Source organism: Electrophorus electricus, chromosome 5, assembly GCF_041902795.1.
Source record: "Electrophorus electricus isolate QZ-2024a chromosome 5, ASM4190279v1, whole genome shotgun sequence".
NCBI classification, from domain to species: Eukaryota; Metazoa; Chordata; class Actinopteri; order Gymnotiformes; family Gymnotidae; genus Electrophorus; species Electrophorus electricus.
Window position 1 is genome coordinate 31,000,880 of NC_137501.1, and position 13,786 is coordinate 31,014,665.

The following is a 13,786-nucleotide window of genomic DNA, read 5'->3' on the forward strand; positions in this document are numbered from 1 at the left end:
TACCTTGATTTTATTATATACTTTGCATTTATATGTAGTTTTTTACACAAGTTATATTATTGTCTGTTTTATATATATGTATATATATATATATATATATATATATATATATATATATATATATATATATATATATATATATATAACATTATATCATCTACATTAACAACCTGAAAATGTGGCATTCATATAGAGTACTGGGTGTGAGTGATGAAGGTGATCTCTCTATCCAGTCTCAGTGATGCACAGTAAACACCCTCATGCAGTGTTAGTCTACACTCATGCTTGTGATGAAGGCTCTCCCTGGTGCTCTTTCTCTACTGCTGCACACACTGTGCTTGCGAGCGTGAGAACACATACAGGGCCCGCAGGAGCCAAGAGTTTTCCTCTCCGTGCATGCACGGGCTCTCTGTCCTAGTGACGCTTCCGGCTCGTCTCGGTTGCTGGGCAATGCCGTCTCTCAGAGTAACTGCATCGGCAAACTCGCACCAGCCAGCATGAGCACTGTTAGCATTGGGGAAACGTTCAATCAAGCTCGCTTTTCACCTAGAGAGTCAGCACACGAGACTCAGTGACTCAGAACACCACTGTGAAATGTGCTGCCATTTCCTAAACTTCCCAGATACCCAGTGCAAATGCAGCCCTCACCATAGCCGGAATGTTATTCCCTTACATTCCAGGTGAAATCTTGCTTTTTAAATCGTTGATTGTTTTACATACATTCAATACAATATATTACATATAAGGTATCTTTGAAAAAATGTGTTAATGAGTTAAATAAGAGGTCCAAATAAAGTATTCAAGCAGTAGCAAATTACAAACAATAAACAAATTAAGTGCAAAAGATAATCATCTTAAGAAAACCTTGCAAACATACAAAATGTATTTTAGCAGGTCAAGTATGAAACCCCAAACATTCTCTCTGCTTTGAGTCAGGTAATCTTGGGATGTCATGGTTTCCAGTGCAGAAGAAATAAGAGTGTTGGTGGGGTTATTGGGGGTGGGGTTTGTGGTGAGGGGTGGGACTCGGGCTTGGGGTGTGGTTATTGGGGAGGAGGGGGTTGGTGATGAGGAGGTGGGGTTTCGGGGAGTATCTGGCATGTGTACCCACTAAAGCTAATGGTAGAAACATGGCAGAAATCATGTACAATTTAGCTTTCGTTCTTTGTACACAGCAAGGCAATGTTTTTTAAAACCCAATTTTAATACCCTAATTACAAAAGTAATACAAATCAAAACAAAAAAAAAAAATGTTATGAGAATGAGGGCATGGAACAGTATCAGCATTAAACACTGATGCTGCTTGAAAAAATCTGAAAATCCACCAGTGTCTCAGAGTATGAAATTTATGCATCCCATCTGAAAAGAAAATAGAAACCAAAAGTTTTATATACATAAATAGACAAGTATGTCTCATATTTAAGACCACTTGTCTGCTTCTTCATGTAAAATGTTATATCTGTATGACTGTAGAGCATGTGTGGCATATTTACAAAACATTTTAGCCTTGATCAAATAATAATGCATGTAGTGAATAAAGGGAGCAATTATCTCACCACACTAAAGTGTTTTCAGTGCAGATGTGTAGTTCAGGCATTTTACCTCCACACGAGCTGCCAAGGGAATCATAACAAAGAAAGAAGGTCCACAGCACTGGGTACTGAGTCTGTACTACTGAATCTGTACCACTGTCTGCTCTACTTAGTGCAGAGTCTCTACTACTGAGTGCTGAATGTGCACTACTGAGTGTGGAGTCTGCACTACTCAGTGCATTTTATTGAGCACTGAGTCTGTACTACTCAGTGCTGAATGTGCACTGAGTGCTTAGTCTATACTACTGAGTCTGTACTACTGAGTCTGTAATGCTGAGTGCTTAGTCTGCACTACTGAGTGCTGACTCTGTACTACTGAGTCTGTACTGATAAGTGCTGAGTCTGTATTACTGAGGTTGGACTACTGAGTGCTGAGTCTGTACTGCTGAGTCTCCACCCATTTATCACTGACTAGTCAGTCTGTATCAGTGATTGGTCTATACCGGTATTGAAATTTGAAATGTAGTTAGTACCACTAAGGCTTGGCCACTTATTAGTGAATCTGTTCCACTGAATTCTGAGTCTGCACTACTGGTAAATCTGTACCATTTGAAAGCCACAATGTCAGCGATTTGTCATTCTGTACTGCAGCGTACAGAGTCACAGAGTACCAATGCCTTCCAAGTGTGTATCACTGAGTACAGTTAAACTGTAGCTGTAGAAAGGACACATTCAGTCCATATCACTCCAAAACTGCTCTAGGACCAGTCGCAGACTACGATACTCAGTACTTATTAAGAAAAGAAATGCATGGATGGGCATGCCAATAATGAGCAATGGTTTGTTGTGATGTTTGTTAGGAACAAATGACACAGCTAGGAAGTAAAATATCCTTTAAAACTGCGCAGGTGTGACACATGATCAAGATGACTGAATACCAGTAGACAATTCCTGAATATTAATTTGCATTTGCATCCAAAAGACTAATCATTTTGAAAATCATTAATGCAAACGTTAGTCTGGAATGTCACAAGTATAAATCAAATCGCACACATCTTCAGTCAATTTACAGAGGTTTTCATGTAGTTGTTTTTAAAAAAAAAAAATTTCCTGTTTAAAAAGAGTAAGAAAGAAAGACATCTAAAGTGTTGCTACTGATAAATACTCAAGAGTTGCCAAAATCCGTTTAGATTATGATGCGCTGGCCAAGACTCAAGTGTTGAAGGAGATTATTGCGTGCAGCCTCGGCTGAGGGATGCCACAGAATATGGATCTATGGGCTAATCTGACACTGAACTACATGTGGAAGCATCTGTTCAAGTCCCCTCCATTGCTACTGTTTTTCCCTAAGAGAATGATACGGTTCTCTCCTACATAATACTTTAGGAGTATAATCTAGATTGCTAATGTACAGTCTATACCAGTACATACAAATGTGTGAATGAATTGGAGGATGGGACTGCTAAATCGTTTTAGTTAATGCAATGGGACTGCCAAGTCTTTCGAGTTAATTATCACAAATCTTTTTTCGCTGCTATCCATAATGCATTTCATCCTAGCATTTAATGCATTTAATCTACTATATCAGTTATTAGAACAACAGAATAAAAGTTATTAGAACAACAGAAAAAAAAAAAACCTCAAAGGTAATTTAAAAAAAATCCCATATTCTTCTGCACTCTGTGTTATAACAGGTGACACACCTGGTCCTGAATTCACTCGATGCTCTCTCCAGCTGCGAAACTCGTCTGGTGGGACTAAGGGCTGTCCCCTTCAACTTTTTGTTCCCACAAGTGAAAGGCACTCTGGCCTCTGTACAAGTGTCCTGTGGACATCTTGGCAACTCCCGAGTCACAGGCAGACGGGAAACCCCCCGGAGGTGACAAACGCTCGTGGAGTCAGCTGCTGCTACAAGCCGAAAGATTCTGACCACTGCAGACTCACAGAAAGCACCAGGTTCTGTTTTACCGGGACCGAGTTAAACGTGGGTCATTTCGGTCTCCTCTGTGCCCTCTCTCTCTCTCTCTCTCTCTATCTATCTCCTCTCTCTCTCTCTCTCTCTCTCTCTCTCTCTATCTCCTCTCTCTCTCTCTCTGTTTCTCTCCTCTCTCTCTCACTCTCTCTCTATCTCCTCTCTCTCTCTCTCTCCCCTCTCTCTCTCCCCTCTCACTCTCTCTCTCACCCCCTCTCTCTCTCTCTCTCTCTCTCTGTTTCTCTCTCTCTCTCTCTCTCTCTCTCTCTCTCTCTCTCTATCTCCTCTCTGTCTCTATCTCCTCTCTCTCTCTCTCTCTCTGTTTCTCTCTCTCTCTCTCTCTCTCTATCTCCTCTCTGTCTCTCTCTCTCTGTTTCTATCTCCTCTCTCTCTGTCTCTCTCTCTCTCTCTCTCTCTCTCTCTCTCTCTCTGTTTCTCTCTCTCTCTCTCTCTCTCTCTCTCTCTCTCTATCTCCTCTCTCTCTCTCTCTCTCTGTTTCTATCTCCTCTCTCTCTCCTCTCTCTGTCTCTCTGTCTCTCTCTCTCTCTCTCTCTCTCTCTCTATCTCCTCTCTCTCTCTCTGTTTCTCTCTCTCTCTCTCTCTTTCCCTCTCTCTCTCTTTCCTCTCTCATTCTTTCTCTCTTTCTCTTTTCTGTCCACATTCACTCCTGGTTTATAAGTCAGGCCCTTTTGCGGAGCAATTTAATAGTCACAAATCACTATTTAAGGTAAAAAGTTAAATTGCTAATGTAAAAATTACTTTATATATATTATATGAAATGTTGCAGTCTAAATGATTGATGTGGGTTATAAATATTTATATAATAATGTATTCCTTAATTTATTTATTTGGTGTCATATCTATTTGGTCTTCATGCTAATTTAAATATTGATTATTTACACTTTGTCACATTGCAAACCTCTCAGCGAGCGCTGCAACATTAAACATTGAAAAAGGATCAGTTTCAGGAAAATGAACTGTCATCATTGAAGTTTGCTCAAACCAAATTATAGTTTATCTCAGTAAGTAAAACAACCAAATGAGAATCAAACTGATATTTGCTTTGCTTTGCACTCTGGTATATTGTGTGAAATAATGGATTTTCGGATTTTTGAATCGAAAGATCTGTGATGCTTTCCTTAGTTAGAGTGACTGAAGTTTGAGAAACCGCTCAGCGCGAGGGGCCAGCTAACCCTTTATTTCTACATCCCTAAGTCGTGACGCCCTACTGCAGTGAGGCCAGCACCCACACAGCCAATGCAAACCACTTTTCCTGAACGTCCACTTCACAGTCAAACGGCATGCTAGCGCAGAGGTGGCAGGAACTAGCAGGGTTGGTATAGACATGGGACACAATAGTTTCAGCACACCAGAGCTACTGTCCTACTGTGAAAATGGGTGATGTGTGTAAAGGGCTCTGTTCAGAGCTCATGTGAGGCATCTCACTGGGCTGTTTGAAAATGGACGTGTGTGTGTGTGTGTGTGTGTGTGTGAGTGTGTGTGCGCCTGCGTGTGAGTGTATGTGCGTGTGCGTGCATGTATGAGTGTGTGTGTGTGTGTGTGTGTGTGTGTGTGGAGGTCAGATGGACACGGGGCAGGTGATGATCTTGTCCTCCAGCATGACGCTGACCACCAGGAAGACGACATAGAGCAGGAACATGATGAAGCCCAGGAGCTTGCTCATCTTCCACTTACACGCCGCGATGGAGATGATGACGAAGAGGAGCATGAGGAAGAGCAGCACGATGGCGCAGAAGAGCCCGTTACTGCTCACAGCCACAGGCTGCAACTCATGCACCAGAGAGTACAGCAGCCATGGGAATGGTAGCCTAGGAAACAGACAAGCAGAGTGCAGGCTGAAGCTTCTCACTTCCAGCAGCACAACACTCCCTCCTCTCTGCGGAAAGAGGAGTTAACCCTCTCCACACACACACACTCAGCAGAACAAGGAATTAACCCCCCCCCCCCCCAACACACACACACACACACACACTCAGCAGAACAAGGAATTAACCCCCACACACACACACATACACACACACTCAGCAGAACAAGGAATTAAACCCCCCCACCACCCCCCACAATCAGCAGAATGAGGTATTAACTATCATTCCACACTTACCAACAGATACACACACACACACACACACACACACACACTAGGATGTGCAGAGAGCCCAGTATTGTATTTGTATCTGTATTTGCTGAGGCAGCAATATTACTTGTATTTGTTTTGAAAATAACTGCATTCATGTTGGGTTGTAGGACAGCAAATGAGTGGTGAAAAACTACCCTGCTACCCATGGAGGTAACTTAACTAGTATACAGCGCAACTAATCGTGCAGCTCACTAGTATACAGTGCAACTAATCGTGCAGCTCACAAGTATACAGTGCAACTAATAGTGCAGCTCACTAGTATACAGCGCAACTAATCGTGCAGCTCACTAGCATACAGCGCAGCTAATCGTGCAGCTCACTAGTATACAGCGCAACTAATCGTGCAGCTCATTAGTATACAGCGCAACTAATCGTGCAGCTCACTAGTATACAGTGCAGCTAAACGTGCAGCTCACTAGTATACAGCGCAACTAATCGTGCAGCTCATTAGTATACAGCGCAACTAATCGTGCAGCTCACTAGTATACAGCGCAGCTAAACGTGCAGCTCATTAGTATACAGCGCAACGAATCATGCAGCTCACTAGTATACAGTGCAACTAATCGTGCAGCTCACTAGTATACAGCGCAGCTAATCGTGCAGCTCACTAGTATACAGCGCAACTAATCGTGCAGCTCACTAGTATACAGTGCAGCTAATCGTGCAGCTCACTAGTATACAGCGCAGCTAAACATGCAGCTCATTAGTATACAGCGCAACGAATCATGCAGCTCACTAGTATACAGTGCAACTAATCGTGCAGCTCACTAGTATACAGCGCAGCTAATCGTGCAGCTCACTAGTATACAGCGCAGCTAATTGTGCAGCTCATTAGTATACAACGCCACTAATCGTGCAGCTCACTAGTATACAGCGCAACTAATCATGCACCTCACTAGTATACAGCCCAACTAATCGTGCAGCTCACTAGTATACAGCGCAACTAATCGTGCAGCTCACTAGTATACAGCGCCACTAATCGTGCAGCTCATTAGTATACAACGACACTAATCGTGCAGCTCACTAGTATACAGCGCAACTAATCGTGCAGCTCATTAGTATACAGCGCAACTAATCGTGCAGCTCATTAGTATACAGCGCCACTAATCGTGCAGCTCACTAGTATACAGCGCAACTAATCGTGCAGCTCATTAGTATACAGCGCCACTAATCGTGCAGCTCATTAGTATACAGCGCAGCTAATCGTGCAGCTCACTAGTGTACAATGCCACTAATTGTGCAGCTCACTAGTATACAACGCCATTAATCGTGCAGCTCAATAGCTGTAGATCTCGCTAGCTGCAAATTGACAGTAGCACAACAAGCTATGCGAATATCTCAATCCTTGTCAAGTGAGCCCTTACAACAAAAAACATTTCAGCCATTTCCCCTTTTTGTGCATCAGTTATTTTAGTTTTTGATTTTTTAGAACTTTTACATTAAAATGACATAAAAATGCTAAATATGCTTTATTTAGACTTACCATGTGGGCATTTAAAAATAAAACTTGCAATAATGCTTTATATTATTTTTGTTTTGTGGAATGTAGAAGTATATGGGTATATATGGGTATATATAGGCATATATGGGTATTTATTGATGTGTATATGGGTATATAAGGATGTATATTGATATATATGGGTATATATAGGTATATATGGGTCTATGGCTATGGGTTTTTCATTGCAGGGGCTCAAGTGTACATACAATCTGAAACAATCACAAAACAGGTAAACCTTCTTCTACAATGCCAGCAATACACACTGAGTTCCAGGGCTAACAGGTGAATGCTAGCCTAATGTCTTCCTGGTCAGTCATGCTCCACTGCGTCTGCGTGTTTTAAACTGAAATAGTGGCACCGCAATGTGAGGACAGCCTTCATAGTACTGCAGTGTGACACACAGGCTGACGGAGCAGTGAACACAGCTTTGTGAACACAGCTTTGTGAACACAGCTTTTTCCTTCTCAAAAATGTTTTTATTTTGTATATCAAATATCTGTTAAAACCAACAATTTGTGCTTTGCTGAATAAGCATGTTTGGCTCAACCCCTAAGACACACACACACACACACACACACACACACACACACACACACACACACACAGGTAAAGAGTGTTATAAAAAAAAACTCCAACTCCAACAAATACGTTAAGCCCTACAACACAACCCCCACTAAGAATAATATCTGTAATAATGCTAATAAATAGAAATATAATAATGAGAAAGCAGGAACAGCAGATTCTACCCCACAGTGATGTCGAAGATGTTGGACCCCACGGAGCTGGACACGGCCATGTCCCCCAGACCCTTGCGGGCCACGATCACACTGGTGATGAGGTCCGGGATGGAGGTTCCGGCCGCCAGGATGGTCAAGCCCATGATCTCCTCCGTAATGCCGATGGTCTCGCCGACCTGTGGGAGTGAGAGACGCACGTGAGACCCGGAGGCTCTGTGATGCAGTCTCACCTTGCTGAAGCCAGCTCTGCTGTGAGGGCTCAGCTGGTGGAAACAGAGGAACCACACTTCCCATAATGCTGCTTATAAGCACTCATCACAGCAACGAGTCAGAGCAATGCCCGTACCTTTCACACACTAGGGGGCGTCACTGAGCCAGCTGACATCATTGTCTAGAATTAGACTGAATCGGTGTCTCGGAGCCTTCGAGAACATGAGAGCCTTCTCTCTGTGTGCGTGTGTGTGTGTGTGTGTGTGTGTTTCCCGTGACACTCTCACCTGGTGAGCCCACCACACCATCAGGTACGAGAAGGCAGCTATCCAACAGATGGATCCCAGGAACGTGATGGGGAAAAACTTCTTGGATGTCTGTAAGACAGGAACACAGGCAGGACGGCAGGATTACACATCGCGTTCTGAAACGTGGGCGTGGCCAGCAGGAGGACACCCCACCCTCCCGCACTCACGGGCTTCCTGACGTCAGGCAGGGTGATCCAGAGCGGAAACACGATGGGTAAGAGGAAGAGGTACGTGAAGCGCTTGCGGCCGCTCTCAGGCCAGGAGAGGCTGAGGGGCTGGTCTTCTTCATCTTCATCATCACCCTGCTTGGAGAGAGGGAACATGGCAGGGGACAGACTGACACGCTGTTCACAGGAACAGAGAAACGGGCTTAAATATTCAAAATCGTGCCGGCTTAACTGCACACAGTCACATATACACTCTCACAATCACACATGCATACACTCACACACATACACTCTGACAAATGCACACACACTCTTTCTCCAATTAAAGAGTGGTAAATTCCCTTAACGAAAGGTTCTACTTGTCTGAGCATGCTGAGTATATCTGAGTGCACAATGCTCGGATAGCTGTGTCTGTACAGCATGTATGTGTGTGGTTGGTTTGTACAGCATGTATGTGTGTGTGTGTGTGTGTGTGGTTTGTACGGCATGTAAGTGTGTATGTTTTTGTGTGTGTGTGGTCTGCTAGAGCTCACAACAGTAAGAGAACAGAGGGCCCCTGAGGAGAACTGTCACCTACCAAATGAAGGCCCCCCCCCCTATTATTACAAGACATACACACACACTTTCCTTCACACAAACACTTCCACAGAAGGAACTGACTGTTGTGAGAAACGGTTGGACTAGTAGAGACTCTATATGTCTTCCCGTCTCTATCTTTGTCTCTCTGTTCCCACTGTATGTCTCACATTTTAAACTAGCGAGTGTTGCTACTCACCTTAGGCTTTAACATTTGTGCAACATGTACACACATCCTTCTGAAACACACCTGATATTTACATTTAAATAAAGTGGTATGGCTTTACATGGATGTGTGTGATGTGGATGTATTACATGTGTGTATTCCTGTGAACTCTGCGTGTGCCCAGACCCCCTGTGCAATGCAACATAGCTTGTTGTAAGGGGTTGTGTGGAGCTTGTGTGTGCAAGCATGAGCAGAGTGTGTGTGGGTGTGGTACAGATCAACTGTGTATTGAACAGGTGTGCGCCTCCCCGTGGCTCATTAACTGGAGCGCTGAATCAGAACAGGCGTCTACCCTCCACGGACCCTGGATCTCCTCCTCTCCACTCAATACCAAAAGCATTGCACCAGGATCACTGTAGCACACTGCACCAAGATTTGCCTCTTCTGTTGGCCCCAAGAGGTGAAAGACGCCCAAAATGTAACCTAGAAGATGTAATGTGTTACTGATTCTCTCATAATGGAAACTTAAACCCAGATTTTAAAAAAAATTGTGAAGTTTTGTGGCTTTTAAAAAATGAATTGTGGTGCTGTACCACAAGCTTCCACACATGACCAGAGAGACTCATACGACCACTCAGCGTCTGGACTTGAATGTTCAAAATTGAAAGTTTATCATCTCTAATTAATTTAGATTCTGGTTAAAAGGAGCCTTTTATGGGCACTTGTAGTTAATCAGCGATGGTCTGTGTCTGGGAGGAACATATTTTTAGTAATTAGAGAGAGCTGGACATCTCAGGGGCATTATGATTTAGGGTTTGACTGACATTCACCCAAGTGAACTGAGGCTGCTATGTTCTAAACGTGTTTGTGCCTCCTGAGTGTCTAAGTTGAGTTCCTTCTCAGGCTGCTGAGTGCAAAGTGCACTGTGTGGTTTGTGACGACCTTCGGCGTGGCAGGGGACGTGTGTGTGTGTGTGTGTTCGTGCTTGCGTGAGATCAGGCCAGCAGCCAGGAGGAGCGGGGTAATTATGGAACAGTCCCGCTGGCGGACACGCCGCAGGTGTGAACAGCGCAGCTCTGCTTCCTGTCAGACGTGCAGGTGCACGGCAGGATGGCAGGGTGTGTGCTGCTGAAAATAGATCTGTAGGAGGGTGATGTGCAGGGAAGCAATGTGTCAGCGAAAGCCATTTCTCTCTCACACACGCACACGCACACGCAAACACCCAAGACACACTCGACCAGGTGTGGTAAGACAGGGGTTCTGACTCCTGTTGTGGGACCTCAATGTCAGGACAGATTCAGGCTCTGCCTGCTCTGGTATACAAACACACACACACACACACAGAAACACACACGCATTGATACACACACACCTGTGGGAAAGTGTCTGAGATAACAGAGGAACGATACTGCTCAGAGAGACAAGCCAACTCCTGCAGATCTGATTTCAAGCTGCAGACCCAACACAGCAGCGATAGCTCCACTGCTAGGACATGGAGCGGGACATCAGGACTTCAGCCTGGAGCAGGGCTCCAGGATGGTGTAATCACCGCTAGTTTAATCTCCTGAATTTAACAGGGAACACAGACCACCCGAAGCCGTGTGGCAAATCCACCCGTCTGGCCTACAAAGAGTCCATAATTATTAGGACTAACCCAGACAGCAGGGATAGGGTTAGAGTTAGGGCATGGGGATAGGGCTAGGAGTTAGGGATTAGGGTTATGGGCTAGGGCTAGGAGTTAGGGATTAGGGTTATGGGCTAGGGCTAGGAGTTAGGGATTAGGGTTATGGGCTAGGGCTAGGAGTTAGGGATTAGGGTTAAGGGCTAGGGCTAGGGCTAGGAGTTAGGGATTAGGGTTAAGGGCTAGGGCTAGGAGTTGGGGATTAGGGTTATGGGCTAGGGCTAGGAGTTAGGGATTAGCGTTAAGGGCTAGGAGTTAGGGATTAGAGTTATGGGCTAGGGCTAGGAGTTAGGGATTAGGGTTATGGGCTAGGGCTAGGAGTTAGGGATTAGGGTTAAGGGCTAGGGCTAGGAGTTAGGGATTAGGGTTAAGGGCTAGGAGTTAGGGGACAGGAGTTAGAGTGTACAATGGGAGAGACTCTGTAAGACTTTTAAGACACTGATAACACTCTCCACTCTCCAGTGCTGTCTCCGTCCAGCCTGCTTCTGAGTACACTCAGACCCCAGGACTCTTCCACTTGACAAATCAATAATGCTGTAATGATTTCTGATCTTACCCAGGCTTTGATGATATGACTATTCAGTTAGATCCAATTTAGGAGTGTGTATGCCTTCTGAATGTGGTGCGTGTATGTCATGTGTATATCATGTTTATGTTGTGTATGTCATATAAACATGTCATGTTTGAGTGAGCTGGAACTGAGCATGTTGGTTTGGCCCCGCGTGACCTGGTTGTCACGGTGACATTGAGAGGGCATGCTTCCTGTCTGCACACATGCCGTGCCATCTGTTCTGCCTGCGCGGCCCTGGGTCAGTAGGAGACAGAGCCGAGTGCTCTTCCCCAACCGAGCGAGAGTTGTGAGGATGCAGCCAGGAGGAGCAGGGTGAAAAACGCTTCTGTTTTCCACCGAGAACAAAGTGTTAAATTAATGTGAAATTCATTCAGCTATGTTATGAGCTAGCCTTCATGTCAGCCAAATACAGTTCTAGACCCATCACCATGTGTGTGTGTGTGTGTGTGTGTGTGTGTGTGTGTGTGTGTTTGTGTGTGTGTGTGTGTGTGTGTGTGTGTGTGTGTGTGTGTGTGTGTGTGTGTGTGCGTGCGCTACTCACCGTTTCGGTTTCTTGTGCTGTTGTGCCATTTAAAGGTGGACATACTTCAACTTCCACACTGGAGCTGTTCGGAAGATTCTTATCTGATGTTAACACAACACACAGTCAACGCGTGAGTGGTGTCAGTGTCTGTCTGCATGAGAGTATTTGTGTACATGTGTGAATTTGAAAATACGTCTGAATATTGATAATACATGGGCATCAAACATCAAAGAAATCTGATATGAGTGAAGCTGGATTATTTGAGTTCTGTTAAGATGCTAATATGGTAATGTGGATCTGTTAGCATAATTGGCCCCAATGAAATACAAATGTGTGTCTCACTTTGATCTGTGAAGGGGCGAGGGGGGGAGGGGCGAGAGGGGAGGGGCGAGGGGGAGGGGGGTTCTGAATTTTAAAACCCAGCTGAGAGCAGAGTGGTGTGAATCTGTGGGAAGCAGCCGAACTAGCTGTGGCTAACTACATGGCTGTCTAACTACAGGGCTGGCTAACTCACCAGCCTGTCTAACTACAGTGCTGGCTAACTACAGGGCTGACTAACTCACCAGCCTGTCTAACTACAGCGTTAGCTAACTACAGGGCTGGCTTACTACAGTGCTGGCTAACTCACCAGCCTGTCTAACTACAGGGCTGGCTAACTACAGGGCTGACTAACTCACCAGCCTGTCTAACTACAGGGTTAGCTAACTACAGGGCTGGCTTACTACAGTGCTGGCTAACTCACCAGCCTGTCTAACTACAGGGCTGGCTAACTACAGGGCTGACTAACTCACCAGCCTGTCTAACTACAGGGTTAGCTAACTACAGTGCTGGCTAACTACAGGGCTGACTAACTCACCAGCCTGTCTAACTACAGGGTTAGCTAACTACAGGGCTGGCTAACTACAGGGCTGACTAACTCACCAGCCTGTCTAACTACAGGGTTAGCTAACTACAGGGCTGGCTTACTACAGTGCTGGCTAACTCACCAGCCTGTCTAACTACAGGGCTGGCTAACTACAGGGCTGACTAACTCACCAGCCTGTCTAACTACAGGGTTAGCTAACTACAGTGCTGGCTAACTACAGGGCTGACTAACTCACCAGCCTGTCTAACTACAGGGTTAGCTAACTACAGGGCTGGCTAACTACAGGGCTGACTAACTCACCAGCCTGTCTAACTACAGGGTTAGCTAACCACAGTGCTGGCTAACTACAGGGCTGACTAACTCACCAGCCTGTCTAACTACAGGATTAGCTAACTACAGTGCTGGCTAACTACAGGGCTGACTAACTCACCAGCCTGTCTAACTACAGGATTAGCTAACTACAGTGCTGGCTAACTACAGGGCTGACTAACTCACCAGCCTGTCTAACTACAGGGTTAGCTAACTACAGGGCTGGCTTACTACAGTGCTGGCTAACTCACCAGCCTGTCTAACTACAGAGCTGGCTAACTACAAGCCTGGCTAACTACAGGGCTGGCTAACTACAGGGCTGACTAACTCACCAGCCTGTCTAACTACAGGATTAGCTAACTACAGTGCTGGCTAACTACAGGGCTGACTAACTCACCAGCCTGTCTAACTACAGGGTTAGCTAACTACAGGGCTGGCTTACTACAGTGCTGGCTAACTCACCAGCCTGTCTAACTACAGAGCTGGCTAACTACAAGCCTGGCTAACTAC

The 13,786-nt window shown here is 45.1% G+C and overlaps 1 protein-coding gene across 2 annotated transcripts in view; it reads right to left on the minus strand.

Annotated features, from left to right (window-relative positions):
- Positions 1–5,083: 5,083 nt before the first annotated feature.
- The window catches only part of slc24a2a (solute carrier family 24 member 2a), a 41,566-nt gene continuing 32,863 nt past the window's right edge, over positions 5,084–13,786 (minus strand). For both annotated transcript variants that reach the window (XM_081714791.1, XM_035529979.2), the window contains 5 exons: positions 12,121–12,203; positions 8,586–8,720; positions 8,398–8,487; positions 7,910–8,076; positions 5,084–5,333 (listed from right to left, as the gene is read on the minus strand). In XM_081714791.1, coding sequence (XP_081570917.1) covers positions 5,084–5,333; positions 7,910–8,076; positions 8,398–8,487; positions 8,586–8,720; positions 12,121–12,203 — 725 coding nt within the window. The remainder of the gene's footprint in view (positions 5,334–7,909; positions 8,077–8,397; positions 8,488–8,585; positions 8,721–12,120; positions 12,204–13,786) is intronic.